This window comes from Bufo bufo, chromosome 3 (genome assembly GCF_905171765.1).
Source record: "Bufo bufo chromosome 3, aBufBuf1.1, whole genome shotgun sequence".
NCBI lineage: Eukaryota > Metazoa > Chordata > Amphibia > Anura > Bufonidae > Bufo > Bufo bufo.
In genome coordinates, this window is record NC_053391.1 from 175,379,076 (window position 1) to 175,393,585 (window position 14,510).

General features: G+C 43.0%; 1 protein-coding gene across 2 annotated transcripts in view; it reads right to left on the minus strand.

Annotated features, from left to right (window-relative positions):
• MID1 (midline 1) overlaps positions 1 to 14,510 on the minus strand; it is a 192,598-nt gene that overhangs the window by 130,616 nt on the left and 47,472 nt on the right. Inside the window, exons 1-2 of one of the 2 annotated variants that reach the window (XM_040423768.1) lie at positions 13,688 to 13,897; positions 4,271 to 4,989 (exon numbers count right to left, since the gene is read on the minus strand). In XM_040423768.1, the coding sequence (XP_040279702.1) occupies positions 4,271 to 4,933 (663 nt within the window). In that variant the 5' untranslated portion in view covers positions 4,934 to 4,989; positions 13,688 to 13,897. Of the gene's footprint in view, positions 1 to 4,270; positions 4,990 to 13,687; positions 13,898 to 14,510 lie in introns of those variants that run through there. The other variant, XM_040423767.1, reaches the window with a different exon arrangement.

The window sequence follows — 14,510 nt, forward strand, 5'->3', positions numbered from 1 at the left end:
TTCACTTTAAAAAAAAAAAAAAAAAGACGACTGAGGGAAGATCTAACAACTATGTATTAATACATCAGGGGTCAGTACAGAGATCTCTCCCATCATCTATTTATACCCAGGACTGTGACGAGGGGACATCCTCTGCGTCTGGAAGAAAAAAAGGTTTGTACACAAACATAGAAGAGCATTCTTTACGGTAAGAGCAGTGAGACTAAGGAACTCTCTGTTTGAGGAGGTGGTGATGGTGAGTTCACTAAAAGAGTTCAAGAGGGGCCTGGATGTATTTCTGGAGTGTAATGATATTACAGGTTATAGCTACTAGAGAGGGGTCGTTGATCCAGGGAGTTATTCTGATTGCCTGATTGGAGTCGGGAAGGAATTTTTTTTCCCCTTAAATGGGGAAAAATGGCTTCTACCTCACAGTTTTGTTTTTTGCCTTCCTCTGGATCAACGTGCAGGATAACAGGCTGAACTGGATGGACAGATGTCTTTTTTCAGCCTTATAAAGTATGTTACTATGTTACTAAAATAGTGCGAGTTTCACTGAACGCATCCTGAGCCAATCCATCACGCTCGTGTGAAAGAGGCCTTAGAGATAAGTGTGATAAAAGATACACCTTAAGGCCCCTTTCACACGGGTGCGATTTCCGAGCGGGTGCAATGCGTGAGGTGAACGCATTGCACCCGCACTGAATCCAGACCCATTCATTTCTATGGGGCTGTGCACATGAGCGTTGGTTTTCACGCATGGTTGCTAGGAGACAATCGGGATGGAGACCCGATCATTATTATTTTCCCTTATAACATGGTTATAAGGGAAAATAATAGCATTCTCAATACAGAATGCATAGTACAATAGGGTTGGAGGGGTTAAAAAAAAATAAAATAAAAATTTAAACTTGCCCTAATCCACTTGCTCGCGCAGCCTGGCTTCTCTTCTGTCTTCATCTTTGCTGTGCACAGGAAAAGGACCTGTGGTGACGTCACTACGCTCATCACATGGTCCGTCACATGATCCATCACCATGGTAAAAGATCATGTGATGGCCCATGTGATGAGCGCAGTGACGTCATCAAAGGTCCTATTCCTCAAAGAAGGCGACAGAAGAGAAGCCGGGCTGCGCGAACAAGTGGATTAAAAGGGGAGTTAAATTTTATTTTTATTTTTTTAACCCCTCCAGCCCTATTGTACTATGCATTCTGTATTAAGAATGCTATTATTTTCCCTTATAACCATGTCTACACAACACCTAACCCAAACCCGAATTTCTGTGAAGAAGTTCGGGTTTGGGTACCAAACATTTTGATTTTTCTCACGTGTGCAAAACGCATTATACAATGTTTTGCACTCGTGCGGAAAAATCGCGCATGTTTCCGCAACGCACTCGCATCTTTTCCCGCAACGCCCGTGTGAAACCAGCCTAAGTTCACATGTACGTTTTAGAATTGCAGTACTGTGTTCCAGCAGAGGAGCACAGAACCAGAATTGCCTTGGTCCGCCGGATCTCTATTCACTATTATGGGATCCATACATGAATGATAGCTTTCTGGTGAAAAAAAAAAAACACTGCATGCAACTGCAAGTAAATTCAGACTAGCACAGCCAAAGTCACAGGAGCACATCCATAAAGCTAACATACTGCATGCAACAGTATTTTTCAGGCAGAAATCCTGGATTCATTCAGGAAACCCAACAGACCACATTATACCGAGTGCAGATCCGGAGTGTCCACCTATGCCAGATACGGCAAAATACGGTTCCTCTGCCAAAACGGACTACCGAAATACCGTAATGCAGATAATTTACCTATCCTTAGAAAGCCAGATCATGCAGTGCAGGTCAAGTAGTGCCAACATTTAGGAGGCCTCAGTCTTGTCAGGAACAATTTTATTTATTATTATTATAAAAGGGTAACCAACATATAGGACTCCAAGACACTAATACTCACATTTCCAGACTCCAAGCCCAGTCACACAGACAGACTACAGCCTGCGGACAATGAATACCAGCTGCCATGTCAAAGACGATTTCCACTTCTGATCAACATGTCCTGCAGAATTCTCAAACTGTAGTAGTCAAAACCCAAAACCACTTGTCATCCACAGCCATCAATACATGACATCAGTTAGGGCTAAGATTCATGTTGCCAACACACCTAAAATATTGCTGCTGGGATCTCACTGTTTGGTTTTAGATCAATGAAAAGTTTCTGTGACTCCTGGAGTATACTATATAACTCTATTACTATCCACTTCTCACTTTTGCTTCAAAAACCTCTATCAAAAATGTGTGAACACACCACAAATGGCTTATTCCAATTCAGACAAAAAGATATATTAGGTTGCCATTAGTCAAACAACACATAGTAACTTTCTCATATGCTTTAAAAAGTGATGGTGGTTTTTGGGAATATTGGATTAAAGGGATTTTCTGAGAGTACAATATTGAAAACCTATCCTCAGGCTAGGTCATCAATGTCAGATTAGAGGTGGTCCGTGAAGAAGCCTCAGTGCTTCGGTCAACTCTGCAGCCTCCTCACAGCATACCGAACACAGTGCGGTACACTGTATAGCGTTTGTGCTTGGCGTGGTCTGAGTTGGGCTAGAGCTGCACATAGGCCAGGTCACCGACAAACATGATGTCGCTGGCCTAAGAAGAGACTCTTCAAACAGGAGTAGGTTCACCACTGATCTGATATTGAGAACTTATTCTAGGGATAGGTCATCGAAATTGTACTCCTGAAAAGCCCCTTTAAATATTAAGCCAGTGCTAGACAAATACCAGAAGCAAAAGCAGCTAATCCGAAAAGCAAATTAGCCAACACACCTTGTTATTTGTTAATGGAGCTTCCATGGGTTGTTTTCCCATGTCTGGAACTCATTGTTTGGCCACTAAAAAGGCAATTTGAGTAATGGAATAGACCAACTGGTTCCAGGCCACTAAAAAGGCAATTTGTGTACTGGATTAGACCAACTAGTATTATTTCTAAATCCAGCACTGTCCAACAGTCTCTGTTGTCTCTGAACTGCACAGTAGGAACGCCTCATAGTCCTTCAAGATATTCCATTTAGGATTCATTTCTTACAAGAAACCATCCAAAAGTCTGTAAACTTGACTAATACTAGATCAGGAATCATATGGCTCTGAACATGTCAGAATTTTATAGGTTATGTCTGTTCAAGAAATGGGTAAGCCACCACTAACCAAACATCTATTTCACCTCTCCAAGCCCTGAGGTTATCTGCATTTACCTCAGCATAGCAGACTAATTCTATCTATGAAATTACCAAGTTTATTTATTCATAGAGGTTGGTAAGACATTCAGGTCTCGCGAAATGAGCAACACATGTTTTCCTAGCCCACTCGAAACAGCACGAACATGTACATTCGAGCCACCTGTAGGCTCTAATTGATGGCTCTGAATGTCGAATGCATGGCAGAAATTGCTTCTATATACAGGGTCAAGCTAAACTTGTCATAATTACGGAAAAGCGGCGCTTTGAGTACACTTTTATGTTGCATGCAATGGTTGTCTAAGAATAATGACAAAAACTGTACTATTTTCCATCTGTGTGAAAAGAATGAAGATTGCACAGGCCCCCCTTTGTTCCCTGTCTAATGAAGGATGATCTGCTATTAAAATAATTAGCAGAGCCCAATGCCCGGAAAAAAAAAAAATAATAATAATCCAGACAGTTATTTATGACACAAAAATTGTGTTACTGTAATTTCACGTAATAATTACAGCTCAGAAAAGATGACGTTAATTTAAACAATCACAAAGAGCTCTGCACGCTACGCTCTCTAATGCAGTGATTAGAAGGTTCCACCTGTTTGTAGAGGAATGAATGAGGAGCTCACTCTGCTAATGCACCGTAGCCAGCTAGAGGATGGAAAATGATTGCCAATTCACATCCGTGACAGTAAGTGACAGTACAGGTTCTATAAGTGACGGTACAGGTTCTCAACTATGTTATCACCTTTAAAAGAACAGACCAGGAGTGTTTTAACCTGTTCTCACTTATATCAGTTCAGCTCATCGCTTCCATGAATTTTGTTCACTTTAGCCAACCAAAGCCAGAAAAGACATTCCAATCTTCCTTTAGATAATACATATTAAAAATCTTGAACCGTGAATTTTTTTTTTTTATTTCTTAATAGATTTTAAAGGTGGATCAATAAACTGGTACCAGTGTACGTCCAAACCAGTCTGAATTAGGAAAGTTATTAAACAGGTGACTACAGGTATTCCTTCACCATTTACTGAAGATGCTCCTACCTTCAACTTGTCGTATCGGTCACCTAGAGCAGCAACCTGATGATCCCGATGCCGCCCAACCAATTTACACAAGGCACATATTAGCTGGTCATCCGTCACACAATACATATTAACTTTCTCATCCTCATGTTCCAGACACATTAACCCTCTAATATGCGAGTCAGGGATAGGTTCAATCAAACGGTGTCCCGTGAACGGCTTCTTATTTGGGTGAGTTGCCTTTAGGCAGTCATCACAATAAGACACTTCGCAAGTCACGCATGTCTTCACGGCCTCCCGTGCCTGGTCCTGGTCACAGAACTGGCAGAGTACTTTCTCGCTGGAAGTCATGCTGTTGTTCGTATCGTATGTCCGCTCTCGGCGTGTCTCGCTAGGGGAATTAGGCCCACTCACAGATGCCTTCTGAAATCTGTCGATGATGTTCTGCAAAGTCACGTTCCTCTTGAGCCCGTCTAAGCCGCGCTTACCGAGGGTGATGACATAACGGCAGGTGGGGCACTGGAAGGCGTTAATAGATTCTACGGATTCGTTGTTGGCACAGTGGGAGACCAGAATGCGATGCGCACAGTTGAAACAGAGGCTGTGAGCGCAAGGCAGCAGCAGTGGGTCTTCAAACAGCTCCAGACAGATAGGGCAGGTCAGTTCCGACTCCAGTGTTTCCATCTTCAGGCGAAGCTTTCCTGTGTCGTCAGCGAAATCCAGGGAAGCTGATCAGCTATCTGAAAGCACAATATAAAATTTGATTAGGCGAGAGAGGTCAACCATGGGGGGTTGTCAACTTTAATGATAGTATTACAATCCAAAATGTCCACAGTAGACAATCTACCAGCAATTAGCTTCTTTTTTGCGCTTACTTCTGGCTGAATAGGAAAAGAACAATGGCTCAAGTAGCTACGTCATTGTCAAATTACTTTTTCGCGATACTACAATTATGAGTGATTAAATCAGACAATGGACGAACAAAGCTTTTGGTTTTCTTGAAGACCCATGCCCCATGCTAAACAAACCGACATATGTTTCTATCCGTCTTAAAAAGACACACAAGGTGTTAAACCACCTGACTGCGAAGCCTCTGTTGAGAAATTTAGCCCATATTAAAATAAAAAAAAAATAAAAACAAAAGTACACGTATGTCAGTAATGGGTTCATTCACACCTGGATCATCTTTTGTCGAAGAGGAACATTTAAGAAGCCTGACTTGGTGAGAAAAGCCATCTCACAAGCGTAATATGAAATAACTGGAGCCGTATTTTCTGCTACACTTTCCAGTTTGAGGAATGGCTTTGTCGAGTCGCCCGCTGCAGCTCTCCCTGCCTCTGCTCTCGTCATGGGCTCATCGCTGCTTTGGGTCGACAAGTCGCTGAAGCAGAAGCAAAAACGATGCTTCACACTCAACGAGATGTACCTTCTCTGAGAGCCACATACATTGGCTTTGTTGTTCTTGTGCTTGGACAATTCTAGGCGGCACAGCTGCAGCACTGTACGCCGTCAACTTTATGAACTGTTTTTCTATGTGCTCAATGAGTCGCAGACGACACAAAACAACAACATAAAAATACAAAACTATGGGTCATTAAGGTTTACGCTCATTAGCAACAGCTTGGGAAACAAACCATTGCTCAATGACTTTCCAGCAATTCATCCAAGGCAGTTCACACATTAATAGGGCTTTTTTTATCCACAGCTCTTGAGAACCTTGGGGGAAATAAAGAAAGCAATAACCAAATCACAGCCTAGTAGATTTATAATACTTTTGAAATATACAGTAAGTTCCCTTCAGCCTTAATATAATGGGAATCGGTCATCAAATCCATCTTATTAAAACCAGCTTACATGTCTGGCGAGCCCTTGCCAACTGAATCTAATGTTCTTGCTCCCATGTCGCTCAGTGGTCTTATTGCAGAAAAAACTGCTTTTTAATCATATGTAAATTAGTCTCTGTGTGCAACAAGGGAGTTGCCGTTGCACAGCTCACTCTGTAGCTACACCTAAGGCCTCTTGCACACGACCAAATGGCTTTGCTGTCTGTTTTAAACGGATCAGTTTTTCCGTTTCAGTAGTGTTTCCGCTTCCGTTCGGATCACAAACGGAAACATACAATAATGTTTAAACAGTAAGTACATAAAAAAAATTGGGATGGGCATAACATTTTCACTAGATGGTTCCGCAAAAACGGAATGGATACGGAAGACATATGGATGCATTCCGTATGCATTAAGTTTTGTTTTTTTTGCGGAACTATTGACTCGAATGAAGCCACGGATCGTTATTTGCGGCAATAATAGGACAAGTTCTATCTTTCAGCGGAACGGAAATACGGAAACAGAATGCATACGGAGTACATTCCTCTTATTTTTTGCGGAATGATTGAAATGAATGGTTCCGCATACGGACCACAAACTGAACCCGCCAAAACTGAAGGGAAAAAAAACAAAACTGTTTGTTCTCAAGAGGCCTAAGGGTAGCCATACACTTTAAATAGCCATCGACCGACAACTATCCCTTCTGATCTCTCCTTACAGATGTATGGGGAACATCTGGCGGCAGCTTAGTTCCCCTAATAAAAAGATCCGACAGCCTGATCCTTCTTTCCTCTAACACAGGGTTTCTCAGCTCCGGTCCTCGGGACCCACCTGCCGGTCATGTTTTCAGGATTTCCTTAGTATTGAGCAAGTGATATAATTAGTGACCATGCATCAGGACTTACCACAGGTATTCATTCTGTGGGATATTCTCAAATCCTGACCGGTAGGTGGGTCCCAAGGACCTGAGTTGAGAAACCCTGCTCAAACATCTGCTGTCGGGGTAAAGTACAGCCAACATTAGTCTAAGGGTTCATGCACACGAATGTGTGCACCCTATGTCCGTGCTGCGGACCATAAATAGTCGTTTTTGGATTCTCTTGAATGGGTCCGCGATGTGCAAGATTCAGTCTGCACAGCAAGAAAATAGAACATGTTCTATTTTTTTTTGTGGTGCCAAAGTACAGACTGAAGAAATCCCACGTAGTGCATCTGTGGGCTTCTGCTCTGTGCCACCGCTCAGACGCGTGTCCGCAATCTGAGATATAGATATAGATATATATATATAAAATGTATTAATCCGCAGGTGGAAGTAATCCATACAGACGAACACATCTGCTCATCAGAGGAAGGCATCCTTAAAGAAACATGGGACATTCCTTTCTATATTATGCATTCCTTGATAGCATGTATCTTTCAACAAATCAATTGCCAAACTCAACAACTGCCAGAAAGTGTAGAGAAACACAGACCTTAACACTTTACTGTCTAGCCCTAAACTGTGGAGCCTCTGGACTACACAGCGTGCATTTGGGCTCACGCACACTTTTTTTTGCGGATCGGATGCGAACCTATTAATTTTAATGGGGCCACAAAAGATGCAGACAGCACACGGTTAGAGCATTGGTAACATATTGCTGGACCTGTGGAAGGGACAATCCAGGATGCACGTGGCAGGTATCGGTGTTTTGCAGATCCACAATTTGCAGACCACAAAAATGGATACAGTCGTGTGCATGAGGCCTTATTCCTATACAGCTTGACTTCATCAACCGTTATATGTACGGCTGACTCTAGTTTGTACCTCTGGCAACCACATTAGTAGGCCAGAATGTGGGCGATCAGTCACGGGACTGTTCATATGAATGATAACACCAGCAAAATACCTGATGAGAGCTAGTTTACAAAAAAAAAATATAAATATAAAATAATTATATATATATATATATATATATATATATATATATATATATATATATATAAATATAATCACACACTGGACGGGTGCATAATGGCAGATGATCAGCTGAATGTGGGCAAAAATAAAAGACACCACCCGGATGATCAAACACTGAATAACACAGCATTCTACAGTAAGATCAATGGCATAAACATAGCAAATAATAATTCAAAAACTCCCGACCCCTTTGTCCAATATTAGATTCTGTGCAAAGCAGGGAAAGCATTCAGTTTTTTTTCACGTCGTTAACTCTCATTTTAGATCATCCCCATTATGATAAAACAAGGATGTTTATTAGGAACGCACAAAAGACGAGGATCTCACAGAGGACAGCACTAAAAATAGACCGATTCATCATCGAAATCCTACACAATGAAGGAAGAGTGAGGGAAAGTTAAAAGCAGAGAAGACTATTCATACAGCCAGCGAGAAGCAAAACGGAGACACAGCTACAAAGAATTAGATGGAGATACATAAGCATTAAAGGGGTTTTCCAAGACTTTAATACTGAGGTCTCAGGGTACTTTCACACTAGCATTGTGAGGACCGGCAGGCATTTCCGGTTTTTTTCTGGATCCGTTAGACTTAATCATTGAAATACCGGATCCGTCTTTCCGGTATCATCCAGAATAACGGATCCTGTATTTATTTTTTTCAAAGCTAGAAAGAACTGCGCATGCGCAGACCGGAAAACCGGATCCGGCAATTCCCAGAACACTTGGTGCCGGATGAGGCATTAATACATTTCAATGGAAATTAATACCGGCAAGTGCAGTAGTGTTCCGGGATTTTGGCAGCATGCTGCGGTATTTTGTCCGGAACGGAAGACAACCTGATGCATACTGAACGGATTGCTTTCCATTCAGAATGCATTGAGACAAAACTGATGCGTTTTTCTGGATTTCAATACCGGAAAAGAATAATGCGAGTGTGAAAGTACCCTTATCCTCTGGATCGATCATCAGCATCTGATCGGTGGGGGTCCAACACCCAGATCACCGCTGTTTGAGACGGCACCAGCACTCGCAGTAGCGCCATGGCCTTCTTTCAGCTTTTCCTAGGCCCGCGACGACATGTTCGTCGGTCACGTGGCCTAGGTGCAGCTCAGCCCCATTGAAGTGAATGGGATTGAAGCACAGCCGCTTGTACACAGTACGACGCTGTGCTTGGCAAGTACAGAGAAGGCCACGGTGCTCACAGGTTCCTTCTCAAACAGAGGGTCCCTGATGTCAGACCCCCACCGATCAGATACTGATGACCTATCCTCTCTGGATAGGTCATCAGTATTAAAGTCTTGGAAACCCCTTTTATAATGAGTGAATGAATGTCTTAAAGTTCAACCGGAATGAAATTGCTTCAATTGCCTCAAAAAGTTGGGGATGACATTCTGGGGTCTCCTAGGACTGTGTGCAACTCATTTCAGGCTGTTTAACACCAACCAATTTTCAAGTGAGAGCAACATATACGACTATGGGCAAACACATGGCTGCTGGTGGCAACAAACAGCCTTTTTAAAAAGCTATAACTTTAACTTATGTTAAAAAAAAAAGGCCCAAAAATGTTTTCATTTCGGCAGCAAATGCCTGCTGGTGTATACACAAACATTGCCTGGTGTCAGGCGATCGTCTTTCTACATCTTTCCTGTCTTCTGATCTGAAAAATGGCTGATGTCATTTAAAAAAATTCACCCAAATCGAATCACCAAAAATTTCAGATTTGACCCGAATCTGTGGTCCATCAGTTAAAAAAAAAAAGCCCCAAAAATCCCTTTAATTTTAAGTACTTTTTGAGTAATTGCATGATAAACTGTGCAGCGTGTGAGCTGCCGCCCCGATGACAGGTGGACTCCCTCCGCCCTGCAGCCGGACTGACAGATGTCCCGCTATAACTCATAAGAGACAGACAGCTGAAATCAGAGTGTCTGTCACTACGCTGCGCTGCCCTTACAAATTCAGCACCTGACAGGTGGCCATTAATAAATTTGCGCCCCAGTCAATATAATAATTCTGGAGCCTATTCTCCAGAGATTTTCCCGGTGCCGTTACTCCTACCTAGAGGCACACTCTATTGACAAGAGGAATGGTAACACCCATCTGTCAATTTAGTCAGACATTTCCAGGAGGAATAACAGAGTAATGGGTCAATGCTGAGTTCTTTCATGCATTTATTAAAATAGACATGTCAGGAGAAATGACGGATCCCCTTATATCTGTATGGGCAGTTTAACACATACAATAGGGTGGTTGTGTGAGCGCACTTTGTAATCGAATACGTTGTAAGTACGGTATATGGTCACTGAAAATAATCAAGTGACCAGGAAAATAAGTGACCAGAAATTAGTGATGCTTGTATAAACCATTTGCCACTGTATCCCAGCCTGTGGCCAAATCATTTGAATATGGCCCCCCATTATCTGGGTGAAGGTAAACACAGCTGGCCCAGAGAAAGGGCTGCCGCCATTTTGGCCGAAATCTGCGTCACACCTTTTTTAAACAAAAATAAATCCTGGCAATATCAATAGGCTTTATTCAAACAAAACCAATTTCCTCCGCTCGGACGGCTGCAGTTTATTTGGCCTGTGAACCACACACTGGCTTTGTTCTAGACCCCACAGTGACAATGTATATATAGCTGGCTTCTCCACTGATCTGACAGTGGGACATTAAGCAGATATTCCAGCCTTCATTCTCACGTCTAGAAACTACCTGGTGTCTAAATGACTAGAATTACTGTATTCAACTTTGGAGAGATCTCAACAAGGGATGTGGATAGGGGATAACCATTAGATCAGTGGGGCCCCAACGCTGGGACCCCCACCAATAATGAGAATGGGGGAACACATTCCCCTCAGGGCACCCCGAATGGACAGCACTGAGACAGCAGAGTACAGCGCTCAGCTATTTCCAGAGATCTCAGAGAGATGAGTGGAGGGTAGTGCACAAGCCCCACCTGATTCATTAGTCAACTTGGGGGGAGGAGAAGGGGGCCCTAAAGGGGTACAAGGTCCCCGTTCTGCTGATCGTGGGGGGTCCCAACCTGTGGATAACTTGTCACTACCAGAATACCCCTTAAAGGGGTTCTCTCACTTCGGCAAATAACTTTCTCTACATAATAAAGGCTAATACAAGACACTTACTAATGTATCTGAAATCCAGCAGTGGTGGTTGTGCTTGCACACTAAAGAAAAAAGTGCCATCCTCTCTGGTGGCCAGGAACGTGGGAGCACACATAGACTAGTGCGTTTTCATACAGTGTGCAAGCACGGCCACCGATGCTGGATTGCGGGGTGGTCGTAACCACTGAAACGAGCAGTGTGTAATATAATGGAAAAATTAATCCAGCCAGTACGGACATTCACAATACATTAATAAGTGGCTTGTATTAACGTCCTCTACATAATAAATGCTATTTCAACCCCTTTAAGGCCAGACACATACAAGTGACTTCAGTGTGAGTTCCAGATCCAAACGCCACTCCTCTGAGAGGATCGCACAGCATTATACTGATCTACAAAGCTGTGTGTCCCTGTGAGACCTGGAATCTATTAAATTACACTCCTATAATGCGGTCAGTGTAATTCAATAGATTCCAGGTCTGACAGGGACACACAGCTTTATAGATCAATAGAAGGCCTCTTGAACACGACCGTATGGCTTTTTCAGTATTTGGCGGTCCGCAAAAAACGGATCCGCAAAAGATACGGATGACGTCCGGGTGCATTCCGTTTTTCGCGGAATGGAACAGCTGGGCCCTGATAGAACAGTACTATCCTTGTCCGTTATGCGGACAATAATAGGACATGTTCTATTTTTGAACGGAATGGGAAAACGGAAATACGGAAGGCTGGTTCCGTATACGGTCCGTATATGGAACGCAAAAAATGGAACGTAAACGGGGGGAAAAAAAGTTTGTGTGCAAGAGGCCTAATGCAAGTGCGGACAAGAATAGGCAGTTCAATGGGGGTGCCGGCTGGGTGTATTGCGGATACGCAATACACTATGGACCTGTGAATGGACCCTTACTCGCATTGAACTCGTTCATGTGTGTCTGGCCTTAAAAGGAACTTGTAACAGTGAACATGAAGAGCAGGAGGAGCAGAGCAGACAGTTTTGTTGGAAGCATACTCAGTATAACATGGAATTTATTGACTGAAATTCTAGCACTTTCTAGACTTGAGTCCAGTGGGAAGTCCTAATCAGTGACTGACCGTTATCTCGTTATGCATTCCTACCAGGGGTGCACCGAAATTCCGGCGGCCGAAAATATCGGCCGAAAATGGGCCTAATCCATTTCGGCCGATATTGGTACATAGCGGCAGAAAATATGCGGTTTGGGATTTGTGGGATTTGTCACCCGCGCCGGGCGGGCGGTTTACTTTAAGTCACTGCATCTTTATTTTACCTTACAATCGTGACGCTCCAGTAACAACTCTGCAGGCAGAGCGGAGGGCGGCGTAACGTCACTTACTCACGTGACGCGCCTGCTCCGCCTCCTTCATTCATAAAGTGGGCGGAGCAGGTGCGTCACGTGAGTAAGTGACGTTACGCCGCCCTCCGCTCTGCCTGCAGAGTTGTTACTGGAGCGTCACGATTGTAAGGTAAAATAAAGATGCAGTGAGTGATTAGTCTGCTGTGAGCAGCAGGGCCGGGGCTGTTATGGGTAGGGGGATCGGTCTATGGCACTGCTATGGGGAGGGGGGATCTGTGCACTGTTATGGGGAAAGGGATTTGTGCACTGTTATGGGGAAAGGGATCTGTGCACTGTTATGCCCATAACAGTGCACATATCCCCCCCTCCATAACAGCGCCACCCACAGATGAATTTCATTCATGAAAAAGAATTATTAATAAAATCATTTAAAAAAAAGTTTTTTAAAAGTATTTGGGCAAAAAGGCAGTTTCGGTTTCCGGTCAAGGGCATCCTGAATTTTCGGTTTCGGACCAGAATTTTCATTTCGGTGCACCCCTAATTCCTACAGTGAAGGTTGTCAATCGCCAAGAAATACCGCCTACCAGACTCCTAAGCACAGAACGAACAGGAATTTCAGTCAATACATCTTAAGTCATGTGGGGTTTTTATCCCACAAAACTATATATCCGTCTGCTCAGCTCCTTCTGCTCTATAACAGGCTGCTTGCAGATAACACTGCATTTTATGGTGAAGGTGTTCTTTAAGACGGGAAACCTGAAGCTACTCCTATATTTCCATTTGAATTAAACCAGAGAGGATGGGATAAGATAAGGAACTCGAGAGATACCACATAAGAGCACTAGCATAGGCTATAAAGTAAAAAGAGTCACCACATAAAGCCTACTGTATATAGAGCACATAAATAGTCTACATAGAGCACACAGATACCCAACAATAAAAAATAAACTCTGGATTGAACTGCAGTAACAAAAAAATTCCACTTGGCACTACTATCTACCTTCAATGTCAACCTTTGCCCAGCCCTGCCACCTGTTCCTTCCTCCTTTCCAACCTGCCAGGCACTACTATAATTCAAAACAATCTGAGAAGGAGCTAACCTTCAAATGAAAGACTATTTATGTAGTGTAATTCTAGCCGAGTATTAGATCAGCCATGCTTAAAATGACACAACATCTGTTATCGGAGAAAACCTTTTGATGTTGACATATCAAATTGAATACTCACCGATGGATCTCGCCATGCTTCTGGTAAGTGGAGCATTGTGCACAAATGGGGGAAACTGAGCAACCCAGGAGTGACAGGTCAGGGGTCCTGAGGGGAACTGCTACTGGAACACAACATATCCTTGTGCTGAGCTGGGGTAAGTGAATGTGAGACTGCTGACATTAGATCACAACAGGAAAATCTGTGTTACAATGCCAGGAAAGCCAGCTCCACCCAATCACCTCCGCCAAAACTTCTCCCAGCAGCCCGAGTCCAGCTCCAGATAGAGAGGGCTTTTCTCAGATTCCTGCTGAAGCTGAATGAAAGGCAGCTCAGGATAAGCTTCTTTCACTACAGCATCTCTAACCTGTTCGGGGGCAAGATCTGGTAATGGAGATGTGGAAAGTAGGATAAGCTCAGCTTTCTCTGTAATTAATCCACAGCTGAATGAAACTCACCAGTTCCCATGAATGCAGCAGGAAGCCGACCTGCCACTGGCAGAAATACTTTACATATTAAGCAATGCAGGACCTACTAACGGCCACATACACAACTAATAAAGCAAATCCTAAAGTAAGAAAGTAGTACAAGAAAGCGACAAGAAACCATACAATAAATCGCCCTCCTTTACAATGGATTACAATATAAAGTATACAATACTTTCGGAAAGTCTTCAGATTCTTTCAAATTTTATGTTGGGGCCTTGTGCTAAAAAAAACAAAACACAATAAAAAAAATAATCTAGTTTTCCCCATTGATCTGCTCTTAGTTCCCCTTAATGAGAAAGTGAAAATATAATTTTATAAATTTTTGTATAAATTTTGTATTCAGACCCTTTGCAATG